The 26,373-nt window shown below is 34.6% G+C and overlaps 1 protein-coding gene across 11 annotated transcripts in view; it reads right to left on the reverse strand.

The window, feature by feature from the left end:
* Positions 1 to 9,829: 9,829 nt before the first annotated feature.
* Positions 9,830 to 26,373, reverse strand: part of LOC123536288 (uncharacterized) — a 76,991-nt gene continuing 60,447 nt past the window's right edge. For all 11 annotated transcript variants that reach the window (XM_053527592.1, XM_053527593.1, XM_053527595.1 and 8 more), the window contains 4 exons: positions 19,505 to 19,932; positions 17,608 to 17,889; positions 16,530 to 16,802; positions 9,830 to 15,325 (listed from right to left, as the gene is read on the reverse strand). In XM_053527592.1, coding sequence (XP_053383567.1) covers positions 15,152 to 15,325; positions 16,530 to 16,802; positions 17,608 to 17,889; positions 19,505 to 19,932 — 1,157 coding nt within the window. In that variant the 3' untranslated portion in view covers positions 9,830 to 15,151. The remainder of the gene's footprint in view (positions 15,326 to 16,529; positions 16,803 to 17,607; positions 17,890 to 19,504; positions 19,933 to 26,373) is intronic.

The raw sequence follows: 26,373 nt of genomic DNA on the forward strand, positions 1-26,373 counted from the left end.
CATGTTGTTATGTTGTTAAAGGTTGTTATGCAAAATGTGTTGAAAATTCATTATTAATCCAGTCTCAGAATACACCTTTGCCATTGATCATGTTCAAGAGTGCGCTCAAAACTAGCCAATCAGATGCCGGGATTATGTGGCTGGTCTCCCAATTGAAATAATTCTGTTAAGACGTAGGAATGTCTTTAGTTTGGTTGTATTGAATGCAACTGTAATTTCATCTGTGCATATCACTCTGTTTGACTGGGACTGTTTTCTTGAGAGGTAATGAAATGTGTCACATCCCTCACGTCCGCTAAAGCCGGCTTAGGTGGAATTCTGATATACAAGTATATAGCATGGACACAATGACCCCAAAGAACCAGAACATGCAGCGTTCTGGGATACCGTTTACAGCCTCTCCGCGTTACATACAGACTGCTGGTAATAATTGTTAATAAAAGATATAGGAATATCATTTGCGGAAGCATAGAGTGCAACCAAGCAATGTAATAGCTGACTCGATTTGATCGTAAGAGGCTATGAAATGTAGACACTTTTCACTGGTTTGAACGGAATTCGATCATACATTGAATTGACTTTTGACCTCAGATGGACAGAAAACACCGAGTCCAAGGAGACGTTTTAACCTTGAAGATTTTTGATGTTGCTCATCATGTCAATTGCGTGCCTTTCGAATCACTGATTCTGAATATTATCGCGACAAGGTCTACATTATTTTTTATCAGCCCTTGTACCGTGACAATTTCTGAGTAAGTTTACACTCAATGCAAAGTTCAAGTTAAAGCGGTCATTTCACCCACAAAGATTGCGAGTTAATCGCATTGACACACAATTTCGAGTTTCACAGATAAAAGGTAAGGTTAGATTTCCCGGAAACACAAATTTAAGAAACGAAAGAGAACTTTCGAAGGGAAAATACCCATTCTTTCTCAAAGTTCTGCTATCTTGAGTTATTTGCCTAAAGTGCCATTGACGTCAACTCACTGCAAATATTTTTGTTTGTTGTTGTTTGATTTTTTTTTTGTAAAATTAAAGACCCACCTCAGAATAAATGTATTCCTTTTTTTTGTTGTATATGATATGAATTAAAAATTGAGGAGAAAAAAACAAGAATCTAGTTACAAATTGACAGTCACGTTTATTAGGCAAGGACAATGTGTTAAATGTCGTAATATTTTTCTGAATTAATGTAGCAGTATGCACAGTACTTTATGTATTTAGTTAAGTTTAGATCACACTTTGTTTTTACTGTGTCAGATAGTTATTTAACTTTGGTTTTAAACTAAGCTGAAAGAGACTGGCTGTATATGTTTGCAATTGTGAAAAGTCATAAACTCAGGAAAGGCCTAACTTGTCCACCTGTCGTCTTGTAGAATAGCTGTAATACAAGTATTATAAAAATGATTTTCATGGAGTTTATGTGGGATGAGTGTGGAAGTAGTTCTCTATGTTGCGATGAGTCTTTAAGCAATTTGTATTTTTCATTCCCTGGTTGTGTTGACTTAGTAAAACAAGAAAGAGACAAGACAAGATGAACGTGAATTGTATACAGAATGTATTAACTGAAATACAATACTTGGTACTGGTTCCAGATTCATCAACATTTTGAGTCAGAGATTCATACCTAGAAAAAACACAAGTTGCCGTAACTTTATTAAAATGCTTTATACTGCTGAAAATATTTAGACATTTTGTTATGGTATATATGGATTTACACATCGCGCGATCCTTAGCAATAGAAGTAAATTTTCACGCATGCGCACTCTACGTAAGGCTAAAAGTACTATCAGCAAACAAAGTTTCGCGAAAAGCACTACTCATTTCTTTGGTGGTGATTTCTGAGAGCGTTAACACAGACGTGAAAGGTAGAAAAAACTGCTGATTTGCGTTTCGAGACGAAGACTCACGAAACACTTCAGACGAAGTAACGAAACTTGGCAAACAAACAAACAAAAAAAAAAACCTGACACGAACAACTTTCTACTGGCAAACGTGTCGGCGAGTTTAAAATGTGGTGTCGCCGTATATTTGACGTGTCGTCGTGTCTTCGAACCGAGCGCACGATTAAACGATAGAACACGATACACCGGACAGCAAAGCCGCGTTGAAGTTTTGATCACTGATACGGACCCCGTCTTTTTAAGCGGCAAGAAAACTGCCATTAGTATGTCCAAAAAGTATAGTGCGTTCACTTCCGCGAAGTTTTTTCCTGTTTCTGTTTTTACGTTTACGCGATAGATTGATATTTTTGCCACTTGATGTCACTCTGACGTGTATGTTTGGCAATAAACGTAAATCTAACTCACCAATAAACAATAAAACGACCGATTTTTTTGCCTTGACATCGCATAAAATCGATTATTTTTACTTGTTCTCCCGGTGCGGAATTCGAAGAATCTCGCGTCAGTTAAAAGACTTGTAACATGTATCTATTTAGACATGTCAAAGGTTCCGCATATTAAGAGCCACTTTGCCGTAACAAACGTGTTTGACAAGAGTTAGGTCACCAGAATGATCCTTGTTTTGACGTTACATCATGTTAGCAGATAAAACAGTATGACAATTTGAAATTACTTTTAAACAGTTAACGGGCGGCTTAATTGCATTGTTTATGACTTCGGCGGTAAAAAAAAGATGACCCGTATTTTTCAGGAAGTCAGTGTTTTATTGCGGATTGTTTTTCAAATTGTGTTATTTTAACATTGTGCTTGATATAATGTTTTAATTCAAATGGAACTGATTTCGGTGATAGCTTTGTGCATATTTCTGCTTGAAAAAGCGGCGGATGGTAAGTTTATTATCTTTTTAATATTTAAATTTAATCAAATATGATTTGCATAAAAACAACGAAAATATGGTATTTCTCTTGGATCTAACTAGCCTTCATTCAAATGAAAACATAAAAAAAAAGATCAGTAACAAACAAATAATAGTGTCTGAACAAAATATTGATTTCTTTGAAATATCAGACATTTTCAATAAAAATTGCTCGGATGGTTTGATTAGAAAAAAAAGAATACGTGTTATATCAATAAGATATAGCGCAACTCATGCGCCCTTGATGGGACACGCAAGGACATGGATATATTTTGGACACTTTTATTCGTTTGAAAATGTGTCAATATGCAAGTTTGTGAATTTGGACGATTTCAATCGATTTTTTTATGTGAAAAACGGACCAAAATATCACGCTTGGCTGTCAACTTAAACAATATGTTATATACGCCCTATGAGCTTAAATAACGTGTTCTGAGTTAAAAAAAATGCAGAAAGGTATTTCTTTGAATTTCGAATTTTTAAGTCTAAGCAAAATGCTCAGTTTTTGTCATTCTTAACCAATTTATCTTAATATTAATAATAATAATAATAATAATGTGAATGATAGTAATAATAAAGTAATAATAAAATAATTGGCTATAATCTAACATATGGTCCTATAACATAATAATGTAAAAATTCATCCTAAGTATGTAAATACATAATTTACAAAACATGTATTAACAAAAAATTAAAGCTTGAAGGAACATTCCACATTTCTAGTAAAATAATTGTTTGGAGTTTAGATGCGAAGGAATTATATCACGATTCTTCATTTCATCTCGAACCAAATATCCAGCAGTCCACCTTTTTTTCATTTGGGCAAAGTCATGGGGCCGTGTGTGTGTTGGGAGGGGGGAATGGGGGGGGGGGGGGGGGGGGTTGGCGGGGGCAAATGTCCGGATCCCATCGCGACTCATGGTAATAGGGAAAATCTCGGTGCAAAATTTGCAACACTGGAAGGGTCGGGGAAAGGGTCCTACATGAAATCGATTATCGAAATTCAGTATGCATGAATTTAATCAACATTAACGTAAATGACAAAATACCTTCAAATTTGCGAAGTGCAATCATTAGTAAAAGATTTTGAAATGTACTTTTTCGGTCCATACGTCGTAAGTTGTGATTCAAATTTGCAATCATTAGTAAAGGATTTTGAAATATATATTTCCGATCCATATGTCGTAAGGTGTGAATGAAATTTGCAATCATTAGTTAAGGATTTTGAAATGTACATTTTCGGTCCATACGTCGTAAGTTGTGATTCAAATTTGCAATCATTAGTAAAGGATTTTGAAATATATATTTCCGATCCATATGTCGTAAGGTGTGAATGAAATTTGCAATCATTAGTTAAGGATTTTGAAATGTACATTTTCGGTCCATATGTCGTAAGTTGTGAATCAAATTTGCAATCATTAGTAAAGGATTTTGAAATGTATATTTCCGATCCATATGTTGTAAGGTGTGAATGAAATTTGCAATCATTAGTAAAGGATTTTGAAATGTACATTTTCAGTCCATATGTCGTAAGTTGTGAATCAAATTTGCAATCATTAGTAAAGGATTTTGAAATGTACATTTTCGGTCCATATGTCTTAAGGTGTGAATGAAATTTGCAATCATTTAAGTGAAGGGTTTTGAAATGTACATTTCCGGTCCATATGTCGTAAGCTGTGAATGACGGCACTGAGCCTGTCGTTCTATGAAAGTGAAAAATGAGTATAGTAGACACGTATGTTTATAATTAATACATTTAACTCGTAAAAAAGGCAAATATAGAATCTATCAAACACGTTGCTATTACTGCACACTACAAGCAAGTACACGACAAAGCGTGTACTGTCTTCACTTTAATGTGTTTATGATGTCCGTCGCAGTGACTTTGCAAATACAAAATTTAATCTTGTCGTAATAAAATAATTCTTAGAAATGTTTTTATTTTTTATTATTTGTTCTTCAAAGTAACAGGATGTATAGATACATGGCCATTGCATTCCTTTTTCAAACATTTGTTTACTAATTTTACAAATTGTGAATGACAAACCATTATTGCAGTTATTGGATAAGGACCTTGATATGTACGTTTTGTAATGTACGCTTTTTTACAAAACATTATTTATATAGTCATTTTAACACGTAAAGGATAAAACTATTAAATTATATTTTCCTACCATATACGCTCCAAGCCAATGACATGCGTTGCAGTACAATCCTGTTAATATAATAAAAAATATTCCTAGAACTGTTTTGTTGTTATTTTTCAAATAAACAGGATGTACTAATACAGAGAAAATTAATTGTTTTTTTTTTATTATTTGTTTACTTTATTTTACAAATACAGAAAAACAAGAAAACAAATACAATGTATATGAAAATACTAGTATATTATTCCAAGGTTAAAACAGGACTACGCTTGAGCAATATTTTTCGCTGCTGTTGCCGGGATGATTAAATATATGAGCCGTGCCATGAGAAAACCAACATAGTGGTTTTGCGACCAGCATGGATCCAGACCAGCCTGCGCATCCACGCAGTCTGGTCAGGATCCATGCTGTTCGATTTCAAAGCCTATTGCAATTAGAGATACTGTTAGTGAACAGTATGGACCCTGACCAGACAGGCTGGTCTGGATCCATGCTGGTCACAAAGCCACTATGTTGGTTTTCTCATGGCACGGCTCATATTTTAATTGTTTATCTAATATGTTAATCATGGTATATTTACATATATCCTTCATATCACTTGTACTTCGGAGGATTCAGTTATCACCGAAGTAAGGCCGTTTTCAAACAAACTTTGTAACCATATCCCAAACTTTCCTAAAAAAAATGATGAACAAAAACAGTTCTTTCCATTAATACAGTAGACTTTTATAGGCAAAGTTCTATCTGCAAGATGCAGTTAGGCTTACTTTAACCTTTTAACTACTCTTTCCTGTGAAAACGAAATTGGGACTAAATATGTTTATAAGGATGATGGAGGGGGGCGGGTGACGACATCACATGTTAACTCAGTGATCGCCACACTCCCATCCCCTCTGGCAATGGCTGAGTAGGCAAAAGTCTGTATGTTTGGAGGGAGTGGGTATCCGTTGGGAGAAAGGGTAGACTAGCTCCTAGACTTTAGTATTTTTTTTTTACATTTTTATGATTTAATGTAGTGAACTGAGCCAGTCTATATCCTATGTCCAATATCATATGATAATTTTAACATCATTCCTCTGTGAAAATCTCTATTTAAATAGACTAGCTTTTGTCTCAATGGAATTCGAATTCGACAAAAAAGGGGGAAATGAAGAAATATATTTATTATCAGTCTAGTGGCTAGTCTAGAGAGAGTGTGTTACGCATATAGATGTTTTTATATATTGTATACTAGTAGCAGACATGTATGTTGTATTCTAAGTCACTTTAATGTTTCATCTGCAGGTATGTCTTTAAATACACACGGTCCTATGGATCAGGTTATACAGCTCCGGCTTCTCGAATACACAAAAGGAAGTTCTCTCGTAGAGGGACTGGTTTTGGCGGGAACAATCGTCGAGGGAGGTCCAGTCTTTGGAAGATCTCGTCGAATTCTCGGAGGACGAACGGTACATCCGGGTCTCCAACTTCTGAATTTCGCTTTCAGTATAGAACAATGTCCAAAATTTACTTTCGGATACCATTGTAAAAACTGGGTTTCACCAGAATGTGCAGTAACTAGACATCTGATGTTCCGAATGAAATTGTGTACATGTAAAGTTGATGTTTGCTGATGTTTGGAAAACCGTGTACATAAGCAACTTTGTTGTGGATGTGGCTAACGCATTCCGGTCCAAACACATCTTCGTTGGGGACATAGTGTAGGTACAATTTTGTTGGAAGTTATGTTGACACTAAGAGATTGTTTACTTTTTCGTATCTCCCTTGTAAGTTTTAGACTGTCTTACAGTCTGTTTGTATGCGCAGTGTAATTGTTAGTTTGTGCCATTGTGGATTTTGAAGGGTCCGGAAAGTCGAAATGAATGGCGCAATTCCAAATATCAGCCTGTTCAATAATAGTGTCATATGGTGCCAGAACGTGCCCACTAACTATAGACATTTTTGTAACCGCATTGAGGTTTCGTTTCGTTGCTGTTTCTGGAAGAAACAAGTTCGTTCTTTTACTTTCTTATTTTCGTGTATTTGTTAATTGTTAATAAAACAGGATGTATTCGCGCCACGGCGTACGTTTTGAAGTGTTTCTTATCTTACGACTACTTTCATTCATGTATAGATGTCGCTCTACGACAAATTTCATTCATTCACTGTGACTTTTATGGTGAATGACACTTGTCTTTGGTTTTGCTTTTTTGCTGGTATTAATAATATATTTATTGCTTCCATCGTGTCATAGCTCATGTTCCTAAATACGTAAAATCTTGATTGATAAAAGCTAATGCGTTTATGGTTACAATGGCAGGTAACAAGTAATTGATATGCCTTATATAGCTATGTCCGATGATGTTGAAACTATTATGGCGACAAGCATATAATTTGCTTATTATACATGGCTCCTAATATAAATCGCCGGTCCATATTTTGTGGTGTTGACTGGTTTACAGTTCAGCATTAAATTTTGCTGGATTACTGAATTCAAAACTTGAAGAAATAACTCAAAAAAAAAAATTCTGGTGCAATGCCAGAAGACTTATTGAATGTCCGAGGAACCGAGGGCAAAATGTTCTGAGTATTGACCTGCAAGCCATTAAGTAAGTGCATAAAATCAGTATAGAAAGTCCTCCTTTCGGGACAAAATTGTGATTTTAAAGCCGATTAAATACTCCATAACTTACTCTTTTCATCATTGCACAGGAGTATAATTAATTGATTTTTTTTACTGAAATTAATATACATATTGCGACAAATTAAAAAACTTGTAATTCTTCTTCCTCTTGTATCAACTGTCAGTTTTCCAAAAGTGAATGTAAAAAGAACACTATACAATTATGACGGATCCATTTTTCGCAAGTATCGCGAGTTGTAAAATAAATATGACCGCATTAGAACACCAAATATAGCACACAAAAAAAATGTAACCCAAAACCAACTATTGTCCGACAGACTAGTCAATAACTTCAGGCCCGAAGAAAATCGTACCTGGAGTTATTTCAAGTTTTCACTGGGTGACCGATTTTTTAACCAGGCACTGGGAATTTTGAAACTGGCCCGAGTTATTAGGGTAGGCATTTCTCTAGCCACGGGAATGCCATGGTGAGCCAGCCAAGAAAATATTATCTTTCGACAGTCTAGAGACCTTAACATTTTAACAGCAGATTTCCACAACGCCAGATCTCAGTATATTGGCCCTATTGTAACTGTTGGTATCACTTAACAACTCGACAATAACCTTCCTGTTTTTCTTGTTGAGCATATTTTCTAGTGTTAATCGCAATTCCACAAAGCCACCAACAGTAAGAAGAATCAATAACTAACAAGAGCACCGCCTTGCGGGTGCTGACGCTCATCTGATTTTTTTTGTGTAATAGAAATATTGTCCTACCCATGATTTTCTAAGTCCAAAAAGGGCCATCATTCTTGCAAAAAGCAGGATAGAGTTATGTTTCTTGATGTACAGTGTCCACTTATGATGGTGAAAAACTGTTGCAAGTTTTAAAGCAATAGCTTTGATAGTTTATGAGAAAAGTTGACTTAAACATAATACTCAACCAAGAAAATGATTTTCTAAGTCCAAAAGGGGCAATAATTATTGCAAAAAGCAGGATGGAGTTATGTTGCTTGCTGTACAGGGTCAGCTTATGATGGTGAACAAGTGTTGCAAGTTTCAAAGCAATAGCTTTGATAGTTTAAGAGAAAAAGTTGACCTAAACATAAAACTTAACCAAGAAATCTGATATTTTCTAAGTCCAAAAGGGGCCATAAATCTTGCAAAAAGCAGGACGGAGTTATGTTTCTTGCTATACAGGGTCAACTTATGATGGTGAACAAGTGTTGCAAGTTTTAAAGCAATAGTTTTGATAGTTTAGGATAAAAGCTGACCTAAACATAAAACTTAACCAAGAAAACTGATTTTCTAAGTCCAAAAGGGGCAATAAATCTTGCAAAAAGCAAGATGGAGTTATGTTTCTTGATGTACAGGGTCTGCTTATGATGGTGAACAAGTATTCCAAGTTTCAAAGCAATAGCTTTGATAGTTTAGGAGAAAAGTTGACCTAAACATAAAACTTAACCAAGAAATCTGATACTTTCTAAGTACAAAAGGGGCCATAAATCTTGCAAAAAGCAAGATGGAGTTATGTTTCTTGCTATACAGGGTCAGCTTATGATGGTGAACAAGTATTCCAAGTTTCAAAGCAATAGCTTTGATAGTTTAGGAGAAAAGCTGACCTAAACATAAAACTTAACCAGGCAACGCCGACGCAGACGCCGACGCCGACGCCGACAACCGCTCAAGTGATGACAATAACTCATCATTTTTTTTCAAAAAATCAGATGAGCTAAAAATGTTTGGCATTAATTTCCCAACATTGCAAAAATCGCACTTCTGGCGTTGTGGAAATAACGCGACGGCCCGACGGAAGGTAATAAACCATAACAGGATAGGTTCTTCAGGTAACATTTCTGTTGTTTTAAGGTTACTACACGGACAGACGGACGCACACATGCAGAAACGCACATGCCGAGTTAATCGTAATGGGGTTCGACCTAGTAAGATAACAGGACCCGCTATATGTTCAAGGATAAACAAAAAAACTGTATCAGTCTATTACACGTTTTGTTTAGTACGAAATATATCCATAAATTTTGCTTTGGCTGTACAATACGAGCTTAAACATACTTGACCAAGGAAGAAAACATGAAACAGTTTTTAGTTTCAAATGCAGCCTTGCCATTAGTCAAACTTAAGTCATTCCACAGAATCGACCAATCAGAAGCTGGATATTTCACTGATTGGCCTACACTAACCTCTTTTTGGTCTTTTATCACTGAACAGCAGTTGTAAAACAGAAAAACTAACAATCTAGTTCTGTTAACATTTTATTTCATATTTTAACAACATTATGTCAACATTTGGTAGTGAAGTAAACTTGGTTTACACAAAATTCTTTCTCCTACATTAACCTGTCCATTTACTTCATGATATAAATAGCAACATGTACTAGTATATTACTGTATCTGACCTAGATAAATCGGTAACTATCACTTGAGTCACTTTAATTCATTAATCATCTGGGTGAATCTTCTAATGCTAATAAAACATACATTTACAAAGATAAACAAAGCATTAAACTGGCCATTGAATCAATTTTCTGGCCTTTTAAGATGGTTTATATAACATTAACATAAGCATTGGAATCTGCAAGCACATTTAAAGATATACTATGCCCAAATTTCATATTTTCATCCAAAATAAAAACAGTTATTAAAAAGCATCTGTGTAAACACAGAATAAACATATTTTTGTGTATAAACAATTTTAATTGTATGTTAGGTTTAAAATAGTACACATGTTCAAAGAAACACAGTATAAATGTGTAAAGCCACTTAAACAACTGGAAGTCTTTTTAACAAACATGTGTATGCAAGGTTACATTTTATTGAAAATGCAGCTCTCCATACACAATAAATTTACATATATAGCCAAGTAAAATAAACATGACAGATATTTTCTAAATTTTAATTAATAATTCATATTAAATAAGTGCAGTTAAAAATGGGCATAGCATATCTTTAAAGAAAAACTTAATATCTTGAAAAATAAAGCAGTTTTCTTTTTATTTAGCCGCGGAATAGACAGTATACTTCTAAATCATACCCCGCCCCCCAGTTAATCATCAAATTATGCAATGACCTTTAAAATCTCATTTGTGTATAAAATTCTGCATTATATATTAAAATACATTCATTTAATTTATGTATAATACAATTTCATGCTACATAAATTTTAACACTTTTATTTCCGACCTTCATAATGGAGAAAGCCTTTTTCCGGGGGTAAATAAATTATTATCACTATCTTACAAAGTATATATCACCTACATCTCATAAATAATGCAATTATTATTCAACAAAACATTATGCAAGCAAAATATAAATTAAAGTAGCAAACTTGACTTATTATTAATTACGTTATTATGCCATTACAACAGTAACACCCAGTGTGAAAGATGCCCCTACCTCAGAGATAATGTAGATAATGGTTTACAAGGACACCATACCTAGCTGCTATTAATCAGTAAGGTATTTAAGTGTCTTATCCTTTTTAAGGTGGTTCTGCACGTTTGACAAACTTGTAGTAATGACACAAAGTCATTTATACAGATTACATGGTAACATTATTTTCTTTGTTCAAGGACAAAAAATGATAAAAGAATGTAAAAATAATTCCATATGTCATCAAATCTGCTTGAAATTTCCAGATCTCTTAAATCATATGCGAATATCTCAAGAACAAGCACAAAGACTTATATATTTTAGTTGATCATAAAACAGATAATATGTTGATTTACAACTGTGGAAAATTTCATTAAAATCTGCACAGTAGAAAAATTTCTATTCACAAAACTGTTAGCAAAATTAAGATTATCCCATAGACTCCTACACTATACAAAACTAACTTGAGCTCCAAATTTTTGAATTCAGTCCAGCAAAAAATCAAGCATAAGACCCTATCATTTTTATTTGCCACATTGTTTTCAGTTTATTCAAAAGTTTTGAAAAATTTAGGTTTAAACCATTGGTCTACATTTTAGAAGAGAAAAATGATATGAACATGCAGAATTACCTTAATGACTGTGAAAGAACACAGAACCATTTATTTAGGTGAAACTTTTGTAGTTGATTGCCAGAATTTAAATTTCTTATTTCAGTAAGTTTCAGAGCTTGTCAAAATTAAGGGCATCAAATTATTCATGCCTTTGCAAACTTGACTTGTAAAATCTAAACCTGAAATGTTCACAGATTTATTTCTAGGGGGAATCTTGTTTTAATTTTTTAAATTATCAAATGCTTATTACTGTAGATTATGTAACATTTGCAATGGTTTTGCTTTTGTCAATATTTGTGAACAGATCCACATACAAATTTAGAAAAACTGGAAAGAAAATTAGTTGCAATATATCCAGAAGCATTACCTCCCTACAACTCACAAATTGTCATCACTAATGTCTAACTTAATAAAAGCACGAAATAAACGTGATGTGAAAATTTTCCAATCTATAGCATTAAATACAAATAACCTCTTGTGGAGGGGGAGCTGTAAAATGGAAGTTATATGGTATATCGTATATCTTCAGATTAAACCATTTCCTGTTCTGCTATGAAAAGACAGTCTACCAATGTCATGTATTACAAACAGAACACACAAGTCTATGTTACTTATACTGTCATTGACTTTTGAAATTTCTGAAAACTGGGGGCCAATTTCCTAAGTAAATCCTAAGTAGTCCTTTAAATTTATAAAGGTATATTGATAATCGTGAGATGAACAAAAGCTGATACATGTGTGCCTGGCTATTTAAGAAATATGAAAACAATTCCATGATATCATTTCAGTAAAACTGCAAACACAAAAAGAAGCAAGAGCAGGCTAAAAGTTGTGGTCCAAAATTTGTGGTCCTAGAACTGAAACAGATTTGTCTATATAAAAACGAACTATATTTATAAATTTTTAGTCCTTTCTTAATTAATACAAAAAGCTTTCTCTTTACTATCAAAAAATAAAGCACATGAACCAAAAAATATAAAATCTGCTCCCTAAAAAAATGTCTTCGACGAAAAGTGAAATGTGAAAAAGTGATATTCTTTATAAGCATGAGAACTGTTGCCAAGCTTAATTTTTTGCTCTTCTTGTAGGGGAAAATGACAGGAACTGGTTGTCCGATTAACGTGAACTTCTCCTTGTGTTTTAACATTTATATCTACCTTTACTATACCACAGTAACTGTAAAATCATTAATATTCAAGGGGGACTTATTTATGTAAATCGACAAAAATAAATCATAACGAAAAAGTAAAGTTCCCATTCATTTTATATTCTAAACTTGAAATCCACAACTTTATATCCCATGAAATAGCCTTTTCTGGTCTAAACCATGAACATTTTGTCTACGAAATTAAAGATTTTACAGTACTTCAAATTAACTACTTGTCTGCACGATTTTTAATGAACATTTCTTTAAACTGACATGTTTTATCGTTACTTTTTTCACACTAAGTTTTAGACACTTAAAAATCTATCATTCCAAGATTACGAACGAGAAACAAAATAGAAAGAAGGCAGGCAGGCAGGCAGAAAAATAATAAGCCCTGACAATGGAAGTTCTTGCTTTGTTTTATGAGATTGTACAAATGAACACAAAATCTTTAGTCAAATGATAAAAAAAGAATACCTTGAACTCATCCTATATAATAGCACCAAATCAACAATATATGCCGACATGCAATGTAACACAGAACTAAACAAACATATAGGTTTAAAGAAGTGCCTCTGTGAGAATACAGTTACGGATTTGCGACCAGTTTAGATCCAGATCAGCCTGCACATCTGTGAAGTCTGATCTTGATCCATACTGTTTGCTTATCACTTACATATAAGGGCTGAATTGATAAATGAACAGTACGGATGCACACTTATCTGGTATTCTTGCTGGTAAAAAGGCCCAAACACTGGTTTTTGCACAGTGGCACTCAATTAAAAATCTGTGTTGCATAAAAACAAATAATGTGTATGGAATGACCAAAACAGTTTTACAATATGCAATATATACTGTGGTATTTATTAGGTAAAGTGCAAATGGTAGCTTTAGTTATGGGTGCCAGGTGTATACGAAAACTGCTTCTTTGCCATGGAAATATATAGGGACCTTAATTCCTTCTGGCAAACAATCAACTCATTGCACTGTCAGAACATTTTTTTTTTCATTCTGGGTCTGACAAGGCAGGGGTCTGTGCCATTTATAACAAAGGTAATACTCGAACAGTGCAAGAAAGGAAAAGAATGGTCTAAATATATCTAGCGAAAGAAAAAGAAGCAGAAAAGCCTGGGAAGGGAACACATTTCATTTTTGTATACCCAACTTAAACAGAAATCTTTCAGGAGTAACCCAACTTCGGCAGAAATCTTTCACAGCAGTTGGTCCATTTCAGTTTATAGCACCGGTTCATAAAAGACTAGCAAGCATACTGGGAACAGCAAACGAAAAGTTTGAAAGACAACACTTTGGGTAGAGAAAAAATAAAAGGTATAGCTGACACTGTGACAGTTTGACAGCTTATTACAATAGAGTGAGTTTGTGCAAGATGTGAGCCACTCACAACAGTAGAACAAACTCAAGATCCGACGAAACTAAATAATTAAACCTAAGACATGGGCTAGGGTAAACAAGAATCAAGAGTTTGTCTAGTAACAAAAGCCATCCGTGTTCACTTCGACACCCGCACCCCTTATGAATTCAAATGATAAAATCTGATCTAAAAAGTTAAAATGATTTTTCAACTTTCTTATTACAGGAGAATAAGGGATCGTAATGTGTGAGCTAGCGTAACATATCCTATCATGCGATGCAGTAATCTGCTAACCAACCGAAATTCTATACACCAATGGGTATATTGAAATAATGAATAAAACAGATGCTTTCTCTTGAAATTCCTTATAACCTTACAGAAATAAAGCGATATTTTTCATAGAAATTACTGCATTTGATGCAGAATGTAAAAAAACCCCAAAAAACATAAACAACAGAATGAGAATGGCTGATAAGCTATATGACCTTGATCAGTTACAGATTATGGTGACTGTATACACTCTTGGTTATGTCTGAAGGTAGAATACCATACTGGGTTATAACATTAGTTTTGAGAAGAGTAGCTTCCCTTTATATTCATGATGCATTTGTACCTCGAATATCTTTTATTTTTTTGTTGCAACTGATTTTTCATTATCTTTCAGAATAAGCAACACTTAGACAAACATATTTTGCTCAGTCCTTGCAGTGTATATTTCTGTGAAAAGTTAAAAAAAAAACTGTTACTATTTAAAAACCTGCAAACACATTAAAAACAGAGTTCCTTCATTATTTCCAAAAAGGACAAGTGCACTGGAATGAGAAGCGTGCTTATCCCTATAAAACATTCTTAGACTACTTATTCTGCTCAAACCTTTCCTGTAATAAAAACTTTATTACTTGCACACCAAAACCCACCGTCTTAGTGATGCTACCTTTAGAGGTGTTAAAATCCTTGCTCTTTAATAAAAATATTGGCCAATTTGTTAAGTCATTATTAAATTTGTGTCTGAACATTGAACTTTGGCTAATTAAATCCCTGACTAAAGAACACACTCAAAATCACAACACGGGAACATTGTAATGTCTATCGTCCTCTGCGATCAAGGAGACCACAGGCCAGGAATCCGTCCCGTCTTCTGGATAGTATGAAATAAAGTCCTCCTCTCTGAAATGATGCAGCCGGAAGACACGAATGCGAACACCTAAACTGTATCCTAGAAGACACATCTCAACCTGTAAAACGCAAGATTAATCTTTTATTGTATTATAATATCATTGCCTTCCACTTGAAAGAATGTTGGCACAAGTATCCATGTTTTGTATTGTTTTGGGTTTAGCACCAGTTTTGAATAGTACTTAGGTATATAATGGTGGGCAGTTAATAACAGTACTAACCTGTTCTTCAAAGTGACATCAAAATTCTCCACAAGAATCAGAGATGGAGAACCAATGATTTTCGGACACAATGTCTTCTATCAAACTGTCAAACATACACCTTACCTGGGGATCAATCTCATATGTAGCCATATCAAGTTAAGCTGGCGCCTGTAGCACCTAGGCAATCTCAAGCAATTTATGTTCACATATTTTCTACTTTCAGAATGCTCAAAGTGCCGAATAACTCTGGCACTACCCTCATCCCAATTTTGAGCTGTATGTAAAATACATGTAAATTTGGGTTTATATAAATCATCTATGACATGAAGTCTGAATGGGCATGTATTGGCAGTTCTGAAACCCTTTATTTTCTACATGCACAAGAAAGGACTGAAGTTCTGGCAATCAAACAATACAAATAACAAAAGACAACAACATTGAAAGATGTAACTATTGGAAATTTCCCTGAAATGAAAAGAATATGCTTTATTTCACTCAAAACTCTGCTAAACCAAAAGGCCAAATCACTTAAAGGTCCAATACTAAGGAAAGTGAACATTTTAATTTCTTTTAAAAAGCACAGAAACTATTTCATTTTATTGGAAAATGAAAGCTGGTATGTAGAAATTTGAAATAAATAGCAGTATATGTACAATTATTTTTCTATGAAGTATGAAGGAAGTTAAAAAGACCTGGGGGGTCATTCTGTTGATTCATTGAAATTTCAACATAATACACATACATTTCTTTGAGTTCTAAAGACCTTCTGTAAATTTTGACCTGCCAATCTTCATTATTTAGTGTCTTGCAGAAGTCTATGCACTGGCTATGAAAAAAATTGCTAACTCACTTTCCCTTAGTAATGGACCTTTAAGTCAAGCACTGCTACTACTTAGGAAGCCGCAAAATATTAAGGTACTCATAATCATCCTTGACCTTAGGTGACCCTGTGACTAGGGATGATCACTTGTTCCGTTAAGCCTGTGCAGTGAAATTTGGCTCTCTTACAATCTTTATAAACTGGTTTGACAGTATCTAATAAATTTCTATTTCCACTAACCTGTTCCAGGCCTCCAGAATCACCGACGTGGTTCAGATGATTTCTAACAAAACTGGAGACACTTTCTGATGTATCCCGTGCAAACATTAGCCATGCAAACACGGGAACATCATTTCCTTGTTCCATGTCGTTATGGAGACGTAATGCACTCAGTAACATTAACAGTTTGACCCCTTCCATAAGTTCAAGGTCACAATCACTGTCAGTGTTCAACATCTTCACTAAATATTGTTCTCTCTCGGTGTAACTGGAATGTTGAGTCATCTCCTCCATCTGGTAAGGAAGGAAATTGATACTTAAATAATAATTCACACAGTTTAAAACAATACTGGAAGTACTGTTAATTCCTCATAAATGCTCCAACAGTGTTACATTTGCAAAGGGGGAGGCATTTATTAAGGCCTTAAAAATATCTTTTACTGTAAATGTACTGTAAATGTAAACTATATATCCAATTATCAAATTTATAAGGAGTAAATTTTAACAATTTTTGCACAGCCATAGTTAAGTCCATTTAGGCGCATATTTTTCTCAGCGCGTGATATCAAATATTGAAAAATCTACACAGAAAAGATTTAAATAAATCACTATAACTTTGTTGCCTTCGTAAAGAAGTGCAAAAGAAAGAACAGAAGTCATAAATCCCTAGAATTTCTTTTTGTTGTTTTATTGCCATTTTTCATTAGTACCGGTATTTCAGTTATGTAAAGACAGGCAGGTAATCTAACCAGCGTTCCTGGATTCTGTACCAGTACTAACCTATTCTTCGCAACTAACTGCCAACTTCTCCACATGAATCAAAGGTGGAGGGCAAATGTTTTCAGACACAATGTGTTTTATCAAATCAAATTTTAAGGGGAATGTTGAGATGATTTGTGTGACAACAAAACCTACATCTTTAATCATTCTTCCACTTGCTGCGTCAAATGGGGAAAATGTCACTTGCAGAAAAAAAAGTCAGTAAACAGGTTTGCAAACCAATGCAACATGATAGGTTAATGAGCCGTCATATATGAATGAATAAATTTTTCTCATACTGCATTTATCACAATGACTGAATGAAAGAAAACACACCTACCTTTGCATACAGAGTAGATAAACAATGCTGCATAATTTCGAACTGATTTTCAGTATTATATGAGATTCTATTTGCGAAGTTCCACTGGTGTATTCCTGAAGTTCTGTTACTGTAGGCTCTCTTTAGATGCTGCAATGTCTCGCCCATAGAAGCCCAGACGTTCAAGGGAGGTAAGCAATTTACTAAAGTCTGATATACTGTGCTCCTAATACCACAGTAGTTGTCTCCTCTTATTCTTCGTAGATGACAACATTGGCAGTGCTGGGGGATGGCTCTGTATGCCTGAAATAGTAAAAGGGAGGTTAAAGAAAATGAATATTAGAATATCAAGATATTGCAGTTGCTTCCCTTTAATTTGGTTTTAAGTGCCATCATATAATACCAGTCATGTATATAGTTATAACACTTTTTCAGTTCACAGTTGGTTACATTTGTATATCCTTATTTACGAAGTATGACACAAAGCGTGAATCTGACACTGATAATTTTCTTTTAAGTTTTGTTTTCTTTTGTTTAAGGTTTAGGAGTATATCACCAAAACACAGAAATATTTTATAAACGAATAACATCGTTACCAATATCTTACCTGACCATTACATGTTCTGCCGTACTGTCCCGTACTGAAAATATTCTGAAAAAGTTGTCCCCCTTTGAAAATGAATGCCATTTGTAAAGAAATAAAAATAAACAATCGCTGAAAACTGTGTTCCACCTAGTTATGTGAAATTTCAACATTCGCACGCTATTACAAATGCATCAAAACAAACATGTGTAACAGTTCCTTGAAAATGGTAAGTTTTTAAAAGCGCTTGACTGTCTGGAAGTGGGGACTGTTTAAACAATTCTTTTTTCGGAATTCAATGCTTATATCAGTACACTGACACTTGTTTTGTAGAGTAATATAAGTAATATACACGCTATCATTACAAAAACAACACAACAAGTGTCAGTATACTAAAATAAACATTGAATTCCGAAAAAAAGACTTCCTAAATGGGACCCACTTCCGGGCAGTCAAACGCCTTCAAAAACTCACCATTTTCAAAGAACTGTTACACATGTTAGTTTTGATTCATTTGCAATCGCATGCGAGTGTTGAAATTTTACATAATTAAGTGGAACACAGTTTTCAGCAATTGTTTATTTTTATTTCTTTACAGATGGCATTCATTTTCAAAGGGGGACAACTTTTTCAGAATATTTTCAGTACGGGACAGTACGGCAGAAACACGTAATGGTTAATTAAAATATTGGTAACGATGTTATACGTTTATAAAATATTTCTGTGTTTTGGTGATATACTCCTAAACCTTAACATCGCACCAACACAATTACATGTCATGTTGCCTTTCTAGCTTGTGGTGGTGAAGCAAGACTCAGATGCCATTCTGGACATAGTTACAGGCTCGGCTCAAGCAAGCACCAGGATAGAACCACCAACCTGATGTAAGCCAACTGGATGGCTTCCTCACATGAAAGAATTCTACACCAGAAGCAAGGTTTTAACCCTACATCAGTATGGGGCAAGCAAGCTGAAATCCCTCACCTTAACTACTTGACCACAGAGCCCCTACTGAGTTGTCTTAAGACATGAAGATCAAGTCTACTGGAATGTCAGCAGTATTTACTGAGCATGTTTCAAATCCTTTCCTTTGTAAATACATGCAACAGGATGCATCCTGCAAATGTTTACAGTTTTGCGCAGGATTTTTACATTTAAAGTTAGGCTAATTCAGTGGTAAGGCTGTCAAGCCTTTGGAAAATGTTTTTGTTTAAAAAGCAATGTAGATCATTTTGATTTTTCCTTGGGGGAATGTTTACTGAAATAAACTTGTATTATTAAAGTAGACAAGTCAATTTGTCGACTGATTTGTGCATATTATGTGAGATCTTTTACCTCTCGTATGAGTTGAGCCCTAGGCGTGTCTCCTTTCCACTCACTGTCAGCATAGTCTGTGATATCCTGTTTATCACTAATATTGCATAGGACAGACAAACTGACGGGTAAACATAGTTCAAGTTCTGAGCTGACATCTGTTGAACAAGGAATACTATGCACATCCATAGAACAGTAACCATTATCTTGTTGGTTGGTTCCCAGTTCTAAATGATTGTGACCATTTTCTACAGGATTGGTTCCTAGCTGTGAAGACACAGGAGCATTCTGGGATAAAGTTTGCTTGGTTTCTGGCTGTGATGAGCTATGGCCATCTATTTCCAGACTGGTACCGTGTTCTAGAGGTATATTATCAGTGTTATCACAGGCACAATTATTACTTTCAGGACTTGAACCACATTCTTTGATCACTGGCAAGGCTTTTGTACCTGAAAAATAGAACAATCTTTAAATGAAACTATTACAAAGAGTATCAAGGGAACATTCCCCTCATCCCTCAAGCATCAATGGCTCAAGCACAATGGCTGACTGAAGCAATCCATCTGGTTCGCAGCCAACCAGGGCTGACTGAAGCAATCCATCTGGTTCGCAGCCAACCAGGGCTGACTGAAGCAATCTATCTGGTTCCCAGCTAACCAGAGCTGACTGAAGCAATCTATTTGGTTCCCAGCCAACAAGGGCTGACTAAAGCGATCCATCTGGTTCCCAGCCATTTCTTGTTATTCTTTTATGTTTGGATTGCTGGGAACCATATTTAACTTGAGCAGTTTTTTTTTCCTTGCGACGTTGAGTGATCTGTGTTCTACCTTATATTACATAATGCAGCCTGTCGCACATTTAAAGTTTAAGGTACATGCTATAAGCTTAAGATATTATGTTAAACAAGAGCACCGCCTACAGGTGCCATCGCTCGTCTGCAAGTGCTGGTCAGTATGTAAGAAAAGAGTCATAGCTAGAATTTCTAAGTACATAAAGGGCCATAATTCTGACAAAGTGCAGGTTAGAGTTGTAGTTCTTGGCCTACATAGCCATCTAATGGCGATAAATAAGTGTGCAAAGTTTCAAGGCTGTAGCTTTTATAGTTTTTGAGAAAAGAAGGACCTAAACAAAAATTTGAACCAAAAAACTCAAACGGCATAATTTTGACAAAATGCAAATCAGAGTTATGGTTCTTTGCCTACTAAGTCATCTAATGATGACAAACAAGTGTACAAATTTCAAAGCTGTAGCTCTTGTGGTTTTTGAGAAAAGGTGGACCTAAACAAAAATTTTAACCAACGCCTACACCGGCTATCAAGTAACGACAATAACCAGACAAGCTAAAAGCAGCATGCCTCCAGATTTGGCTAAAAAATAATCTTTCTTTCAAACTAAGTTTTTTCATATTATGCATTAGAATATGAATTTTTGTTTCTAACATATTTCAAAAGTTCCAAATCAAGAAAAAAAAATGACCGCGTCGGGAATCGAACCCCAGACCGCTGCGGCAATAAAGACATTTTCCCGTCATCGTAACCAATAGCGCTATATCTGAAGTAGTGAATAATGACTTCAAAATATAGATGTTTATAATGGAGACAGTTTACCTGGAGTAAAAGTGTGACAAACGTTTATCGATTCTCATCGCAAAAAGTAAAAACAGCAAATTCTCATGTGTATCCATACCAGAAAGTTTGTCAGTAATTAAGTTTTAAAGCCTTCTTAAGAAATGTAGCATTTATTTCAAGATATCTAAAAAAAAATTATTTTTTTTGTTGTCAAACGATCTGGAGGCATGCTGCTTTAAGATGTCTGGCTCCAAACTGCAGATAGCTTGAATCCTGTACATTGAAACCTCTTTAGAAAGAACACCCCTTGGAAGATAGAAATGTATATCATGCACATAATCATAATGAGAAAAAAAATACAGTCAATCTTGTTTTCAGCAGTCAGTCAAGGATGAGACACAATCTGGATATTTAAGGCAGATGGCTGCTAAAGACAAGACAAAATTAGAACAAAATGTGAACTTAGGAAGGTCGCAGACTGACTGCTTTTAAAGGCAAGCGACTGCTGAATACAGGTGGCCACAAAGGCAGGTTCAACTGTATTTTCCTTTGTTTGGAGTTGTGTGTTATAAGGTATTCTTAACCCTTATCATGCTGGACACGATTAATTCTGCCTTTGCGACCAGCGTGTAGATCTGCACTTTTCACCATTCAGTCAGTACATGTATCTTTTTGGTAACATCTCTTTTAATAGTTAATGGTATTGCCTAAAATAAATGACGGACCAGTCCATTTTAGAAATCTCGCAGGCTAAAGGTTAACAGAAGTTTAACTGTACTGCTGTAACTCATGTTTGTTTTTTGCAACATTATCTAAATTTATTGTAGCCAAAAATTCAAGCTACATAGGTAATATCACCTTCTGGTATGCAACATATCCCTTGTACATGAATTAGTACAATTTATCATATCTAATGGCTAAAACGGTTATATAAATACAGTTAAAATATCACTAATGGAAATAAAAACTTTGTACACAGTTGTATCACTTAAGTTTTGTTTTATTAACCTGATAATCTTTTGTCATAACTGCTTGAGTTTCAGAATTTGATACGAAAAAGATAACAATTTTCAACCAAGTTACTGTTCCAGTTACAAATTTGATATTTGATGAGGATAAATTTGTTTACACTGGAAGACTATGGACAAATGCATGTTTAACAGTCTTTTTTAAAGGTAGCACCATCAGCCTCTGAATTTCAATCAGAGAAAATCTTCTTACATGCCTGTTCACAAAAGCCTGAGTAAAGAAACAGAAATACATACAGGGCATCGTCGCTGTCATCGATTCTCGAGAAAAATTTTCAAAACATTTAGGGTTAAAATAAATATTTTTACAGCCAATCTACGGGTTACAAAATTGAAGAAGAGATTTCTGAAAGAATCGAAAACAGTCATGTTTTACCATGTTTACAAATGTTGCGACATTTCCTTCCTAAATTTGTCAGGTACTTATATCAAAATACTGTGAAATCATTAATATTCATGGAGGACTATTTTTCGTGGATTTTGTGTTTGAGCAAATCCACAAATTTCAATCCCAATGTACAAGTAAAAATGTCATACATCTAATTTGAAATCCACAAATTCATTTCCCAGTAAAATAGCCGTTTTCACCCAAATCACAAAATTTTGTGCTCGCGAAATTAAATGGTTCTGCAGCAGACTAAGTATCATGATTCTTGTCATGGTATCTACAGCTGTTAACAAACCTGGTAAAACCAGTAAACCATTGAATACAGCACATCCATAACAGATAAAGATACATATTCGAATGGAAATAGCTAATTGAGCCGTGCCATGAGAAAACCAACATAGTGGGTTTGCGACCAGCATGGATCCAGACCAGCCTGCGCATCTGCGCAGTCTGGTCAGGATCCATGCTGTTCGCTAACAGTTTCTCCAATTCCAATAGGCTTTAAAAGCGAACAGCATGGAGCCTGACCAGACTGCGCGGATGCGCAGGCTGGTCTGGATCCATGCTGGTCGCAAACCCACTATGTTGGTTTTCTCATGGCACGGCTCAATTGTTATAATGGGTCCACCAACTTAATAGATCTATAAATTTTTATTGTTTGTTTTGTTGAGTTTAATGTCGCACCAACACAATTTAGGTAATATGGCGACTTTTCAGTTTTGATAGTGGAGGAAGACCCCAGGGGCCCCTATGTGCATTATTTCATCACAAGCAGGCACCTGGGTTACTAAGAACCACCGACCTTCTGTTAGCCAGTTGGATGGCTTTCTCACATGAAGAATTCAACGCCCGAGTGAGGCTCAAACCAACATCGGTGAGGGGCAAGTGATTTGAAGTCAGTGAAGTTAACCACATGGCCATGGAGGCCCCTAGATCTGTATTTCGAGCTCCAAATTTGACTACCCTATCGGCCCTCTGTCAAACAGCATAACGCCATTACATGCAATCAGCTGTTTAGATGGAATTGACTTCCTTAAGTATCCTTATGTAAAAGTTCATGCATTGTACAAATAATCATAATATTTGGAGTTTGACCAAAGATTTTTGGAATGTATTATTGGTAACATAAACAAATGGAAGGGTTAACCTTTGTGCCAACATTTTAACTGAACAATAATATCTCCAAATACCTCTTAATCTACTCCCAAACAAATTTCTACAATTATATAAAACCTGAATACCCAAAGTAATGAGTATTTCAGTTATTTGTTGTCTTCTTTCAGAGCATCTGTTTTACGTAATATGGCAGATATTGTTTCGATAATACAGAGAACGGGCAGAAATCAACTGTAGCTTCCAATAATGATCAGACTACATATGAAATAATATAATCACCATCTAAATAATATAATTTCTCAACTGTCTGACAATTTGTTTTCGTTCCAATGTTTTCCCCCAAAGGAATTGCTTTGTACAATTCTACATTATCCCATTCACATTCCAGAACAACTACATTATTATGGTATTACAACGTATATTTACAGAGAACTGTCTTTTCAACTTGGATCACTCATGAAAATTGTTCTATTTTGGCCAGTGTCACATCGAACAGAACTGTTCTGATCCGACAATCATTTTTAACTGACTTAAATTAATTTCATAACCTAGACAGAATCGAACCTGGGCAGACCACAAAACCAACTTGATGGTAATCCTTAAATAAAAGAATAAAAGAATTCCACATCCCTTGTAGGTTTTCAAACATGCAAGCGACTGGAAGTAAAGGAACCACTCAGCCACGGCAGCCCCAGAAATGGTTTAAATTCTTGCAATTTCGTACAAACAAATTAAAAACCATCACTGGGTATTTTTCAAATTTCATGTAGTACATGTATTACAATGAACAAGTCAGAATGCTAAAAGTTGTGAAGTAGATAATTGAGTCCTCTTGAAAATATATTTATTATCTTTTAAGTTAAAGCTTACTTTTGGCAAACAAAACTATCTATAAATATATACAAATATGAATAGTTTACCAATAATTTTCATATATGTGACTGGATAACACCTGTGTAGGCATTTCTTGAAGATGCAACTTTTATGTGTTATATGTGAAGTATATGATATAAGTAGTTCATTGATGCCGGTAGTCACAGTCCTAAGGTCAAATTTAGGTCAAGAAATTAGGTCAAAGGTCATTAAGTGCAGTTTTTACAAATTTCACTTCTATGGCATCATATCTTCGCCATTTGAGTAATAAGTGAGCTAAAATGGTATTTAATTGTAGCCAAAGGATTTAACTATGAAATTAAATCAATATATGCAAATTAGCTTATTTGCATATTAATCAATATTAATGAAAACGGCAAAATCGTACAAAATTACGATAAAAATTGGCATGCATGTACATCATCCTGGCTATACATTTGTATATATAGGCTACTAAGGGTATCTTCAATTTACATACACACCATTCTGGGTATCTTGGGTATATAGATATGCCATCAGGTCACTTTGGATGGCATTGGTATACAGACAGGTTACCTATGTATCCAAGGTATAAAGCCATGCCACTCTGTGTAGCCTGGATATCTAAACATGTCATCGTGACCATATATACTGGCCATTATGGATATCCCGGTTTTACATATAATAAGCCTTTCTAGGTAAAAACCCTGGGTATACAGGCAGACCATCGTTGCTATACACTAGGCCAGTATATGCGTTGAGTATGCTTGGTATATAGATAGGTCACCTGAGTCCATCCTAGGTAGGCCACCTTGAGTATCCTGGATATACAAACATGCGATCCTGACCGTTTACTTAATATCACCACTATGAATATCCTGACAATAAAGTTGTGACATTTTTAAAACAATGTCCTCTGGTATTGTGTATAGAGAAAAAACTATGAGCAAGACTGAACTGTGTGAACTACGATATGCAGTATTTCAATGTGTTAAATAATAATATATATTCTTAATGTTTGGAATATTTACAAGCTTTACTTGGACATTTATAAAACTGATAAGATTCTTATCAATGGTTAAGAACAGATATATGTGTACTAAATGAACGTTTAAAATGCATATTTGATAAATTTTAATTAATATTCATGCATGCATGAGTATGCAAGTGAGCTGAAAAACACTTAATTAATATTTCTGAAGAACATTATTACAAAATCAAAACATCTTACTATCACAAAATATGGTTTATATGTGAGATATATAAATATTGTCAGTTTCTTTAATATTTGTCTTTTTAATGATTATTATACCCCACCCACTTTTGACAGTATTTACTCTTGCAAACAACAAATAATGCTACAAACAAATATATATTTATATAAAGTAATGTGTAATGTTCAAATGTAATAATGCTTAGTTTTGTCCATTTATAAACACAAATAACGGAGATTTGATCGTTTTATTATTTGAAAATATCATTTTTAATGAATTATTTGCCAATTTTTTAAGTTTTCATGAATATTCATAAGTATGTAAATGAGAAAATTTTTGATTAAGTGTTTGTAAATAAACGTACAAAGCCCTGGCTTCATTTTGATACCATTGTTGTTTTTCTACACCGATAAATGACCAAGATACAAAGTATTTATGTGACACACATGAAAATATGTACCAAATGAACTTTTACCTCGTTTATTTCACTTTAAAGGGCCTCTCAATGGTGACTACCGGGCAAGTCTTTCATGTGGCACCTAGTAGTTAATGTTTAACATGGTAGTCATCCATCTTCAGAGAATGCCTACGTAAGTCACAATTTTGAAAACTCTATGCATACTAGAAGTCATATTCTATTTCAAAATTATACAGTGTATTGATATCATATCTGGTTGTCTTTATTAGATCATTTCCTCATCTTGTAGGTAGTAATTTATGAACA

This window comes from Mercenaria mercenaria, chromosome 17 (genome assembly GCF_021730395.1).
Source record: "Mercenaria mercenaria strain notata chromosome 17, MADL_Memer_1, whole genome shotgun sequence".
NCBI lineage: Eukaryota > Metazoa > Mollusca > Bivalvia > Venerida > Veneridae > Mercenaria > Mercenaria mercenaria.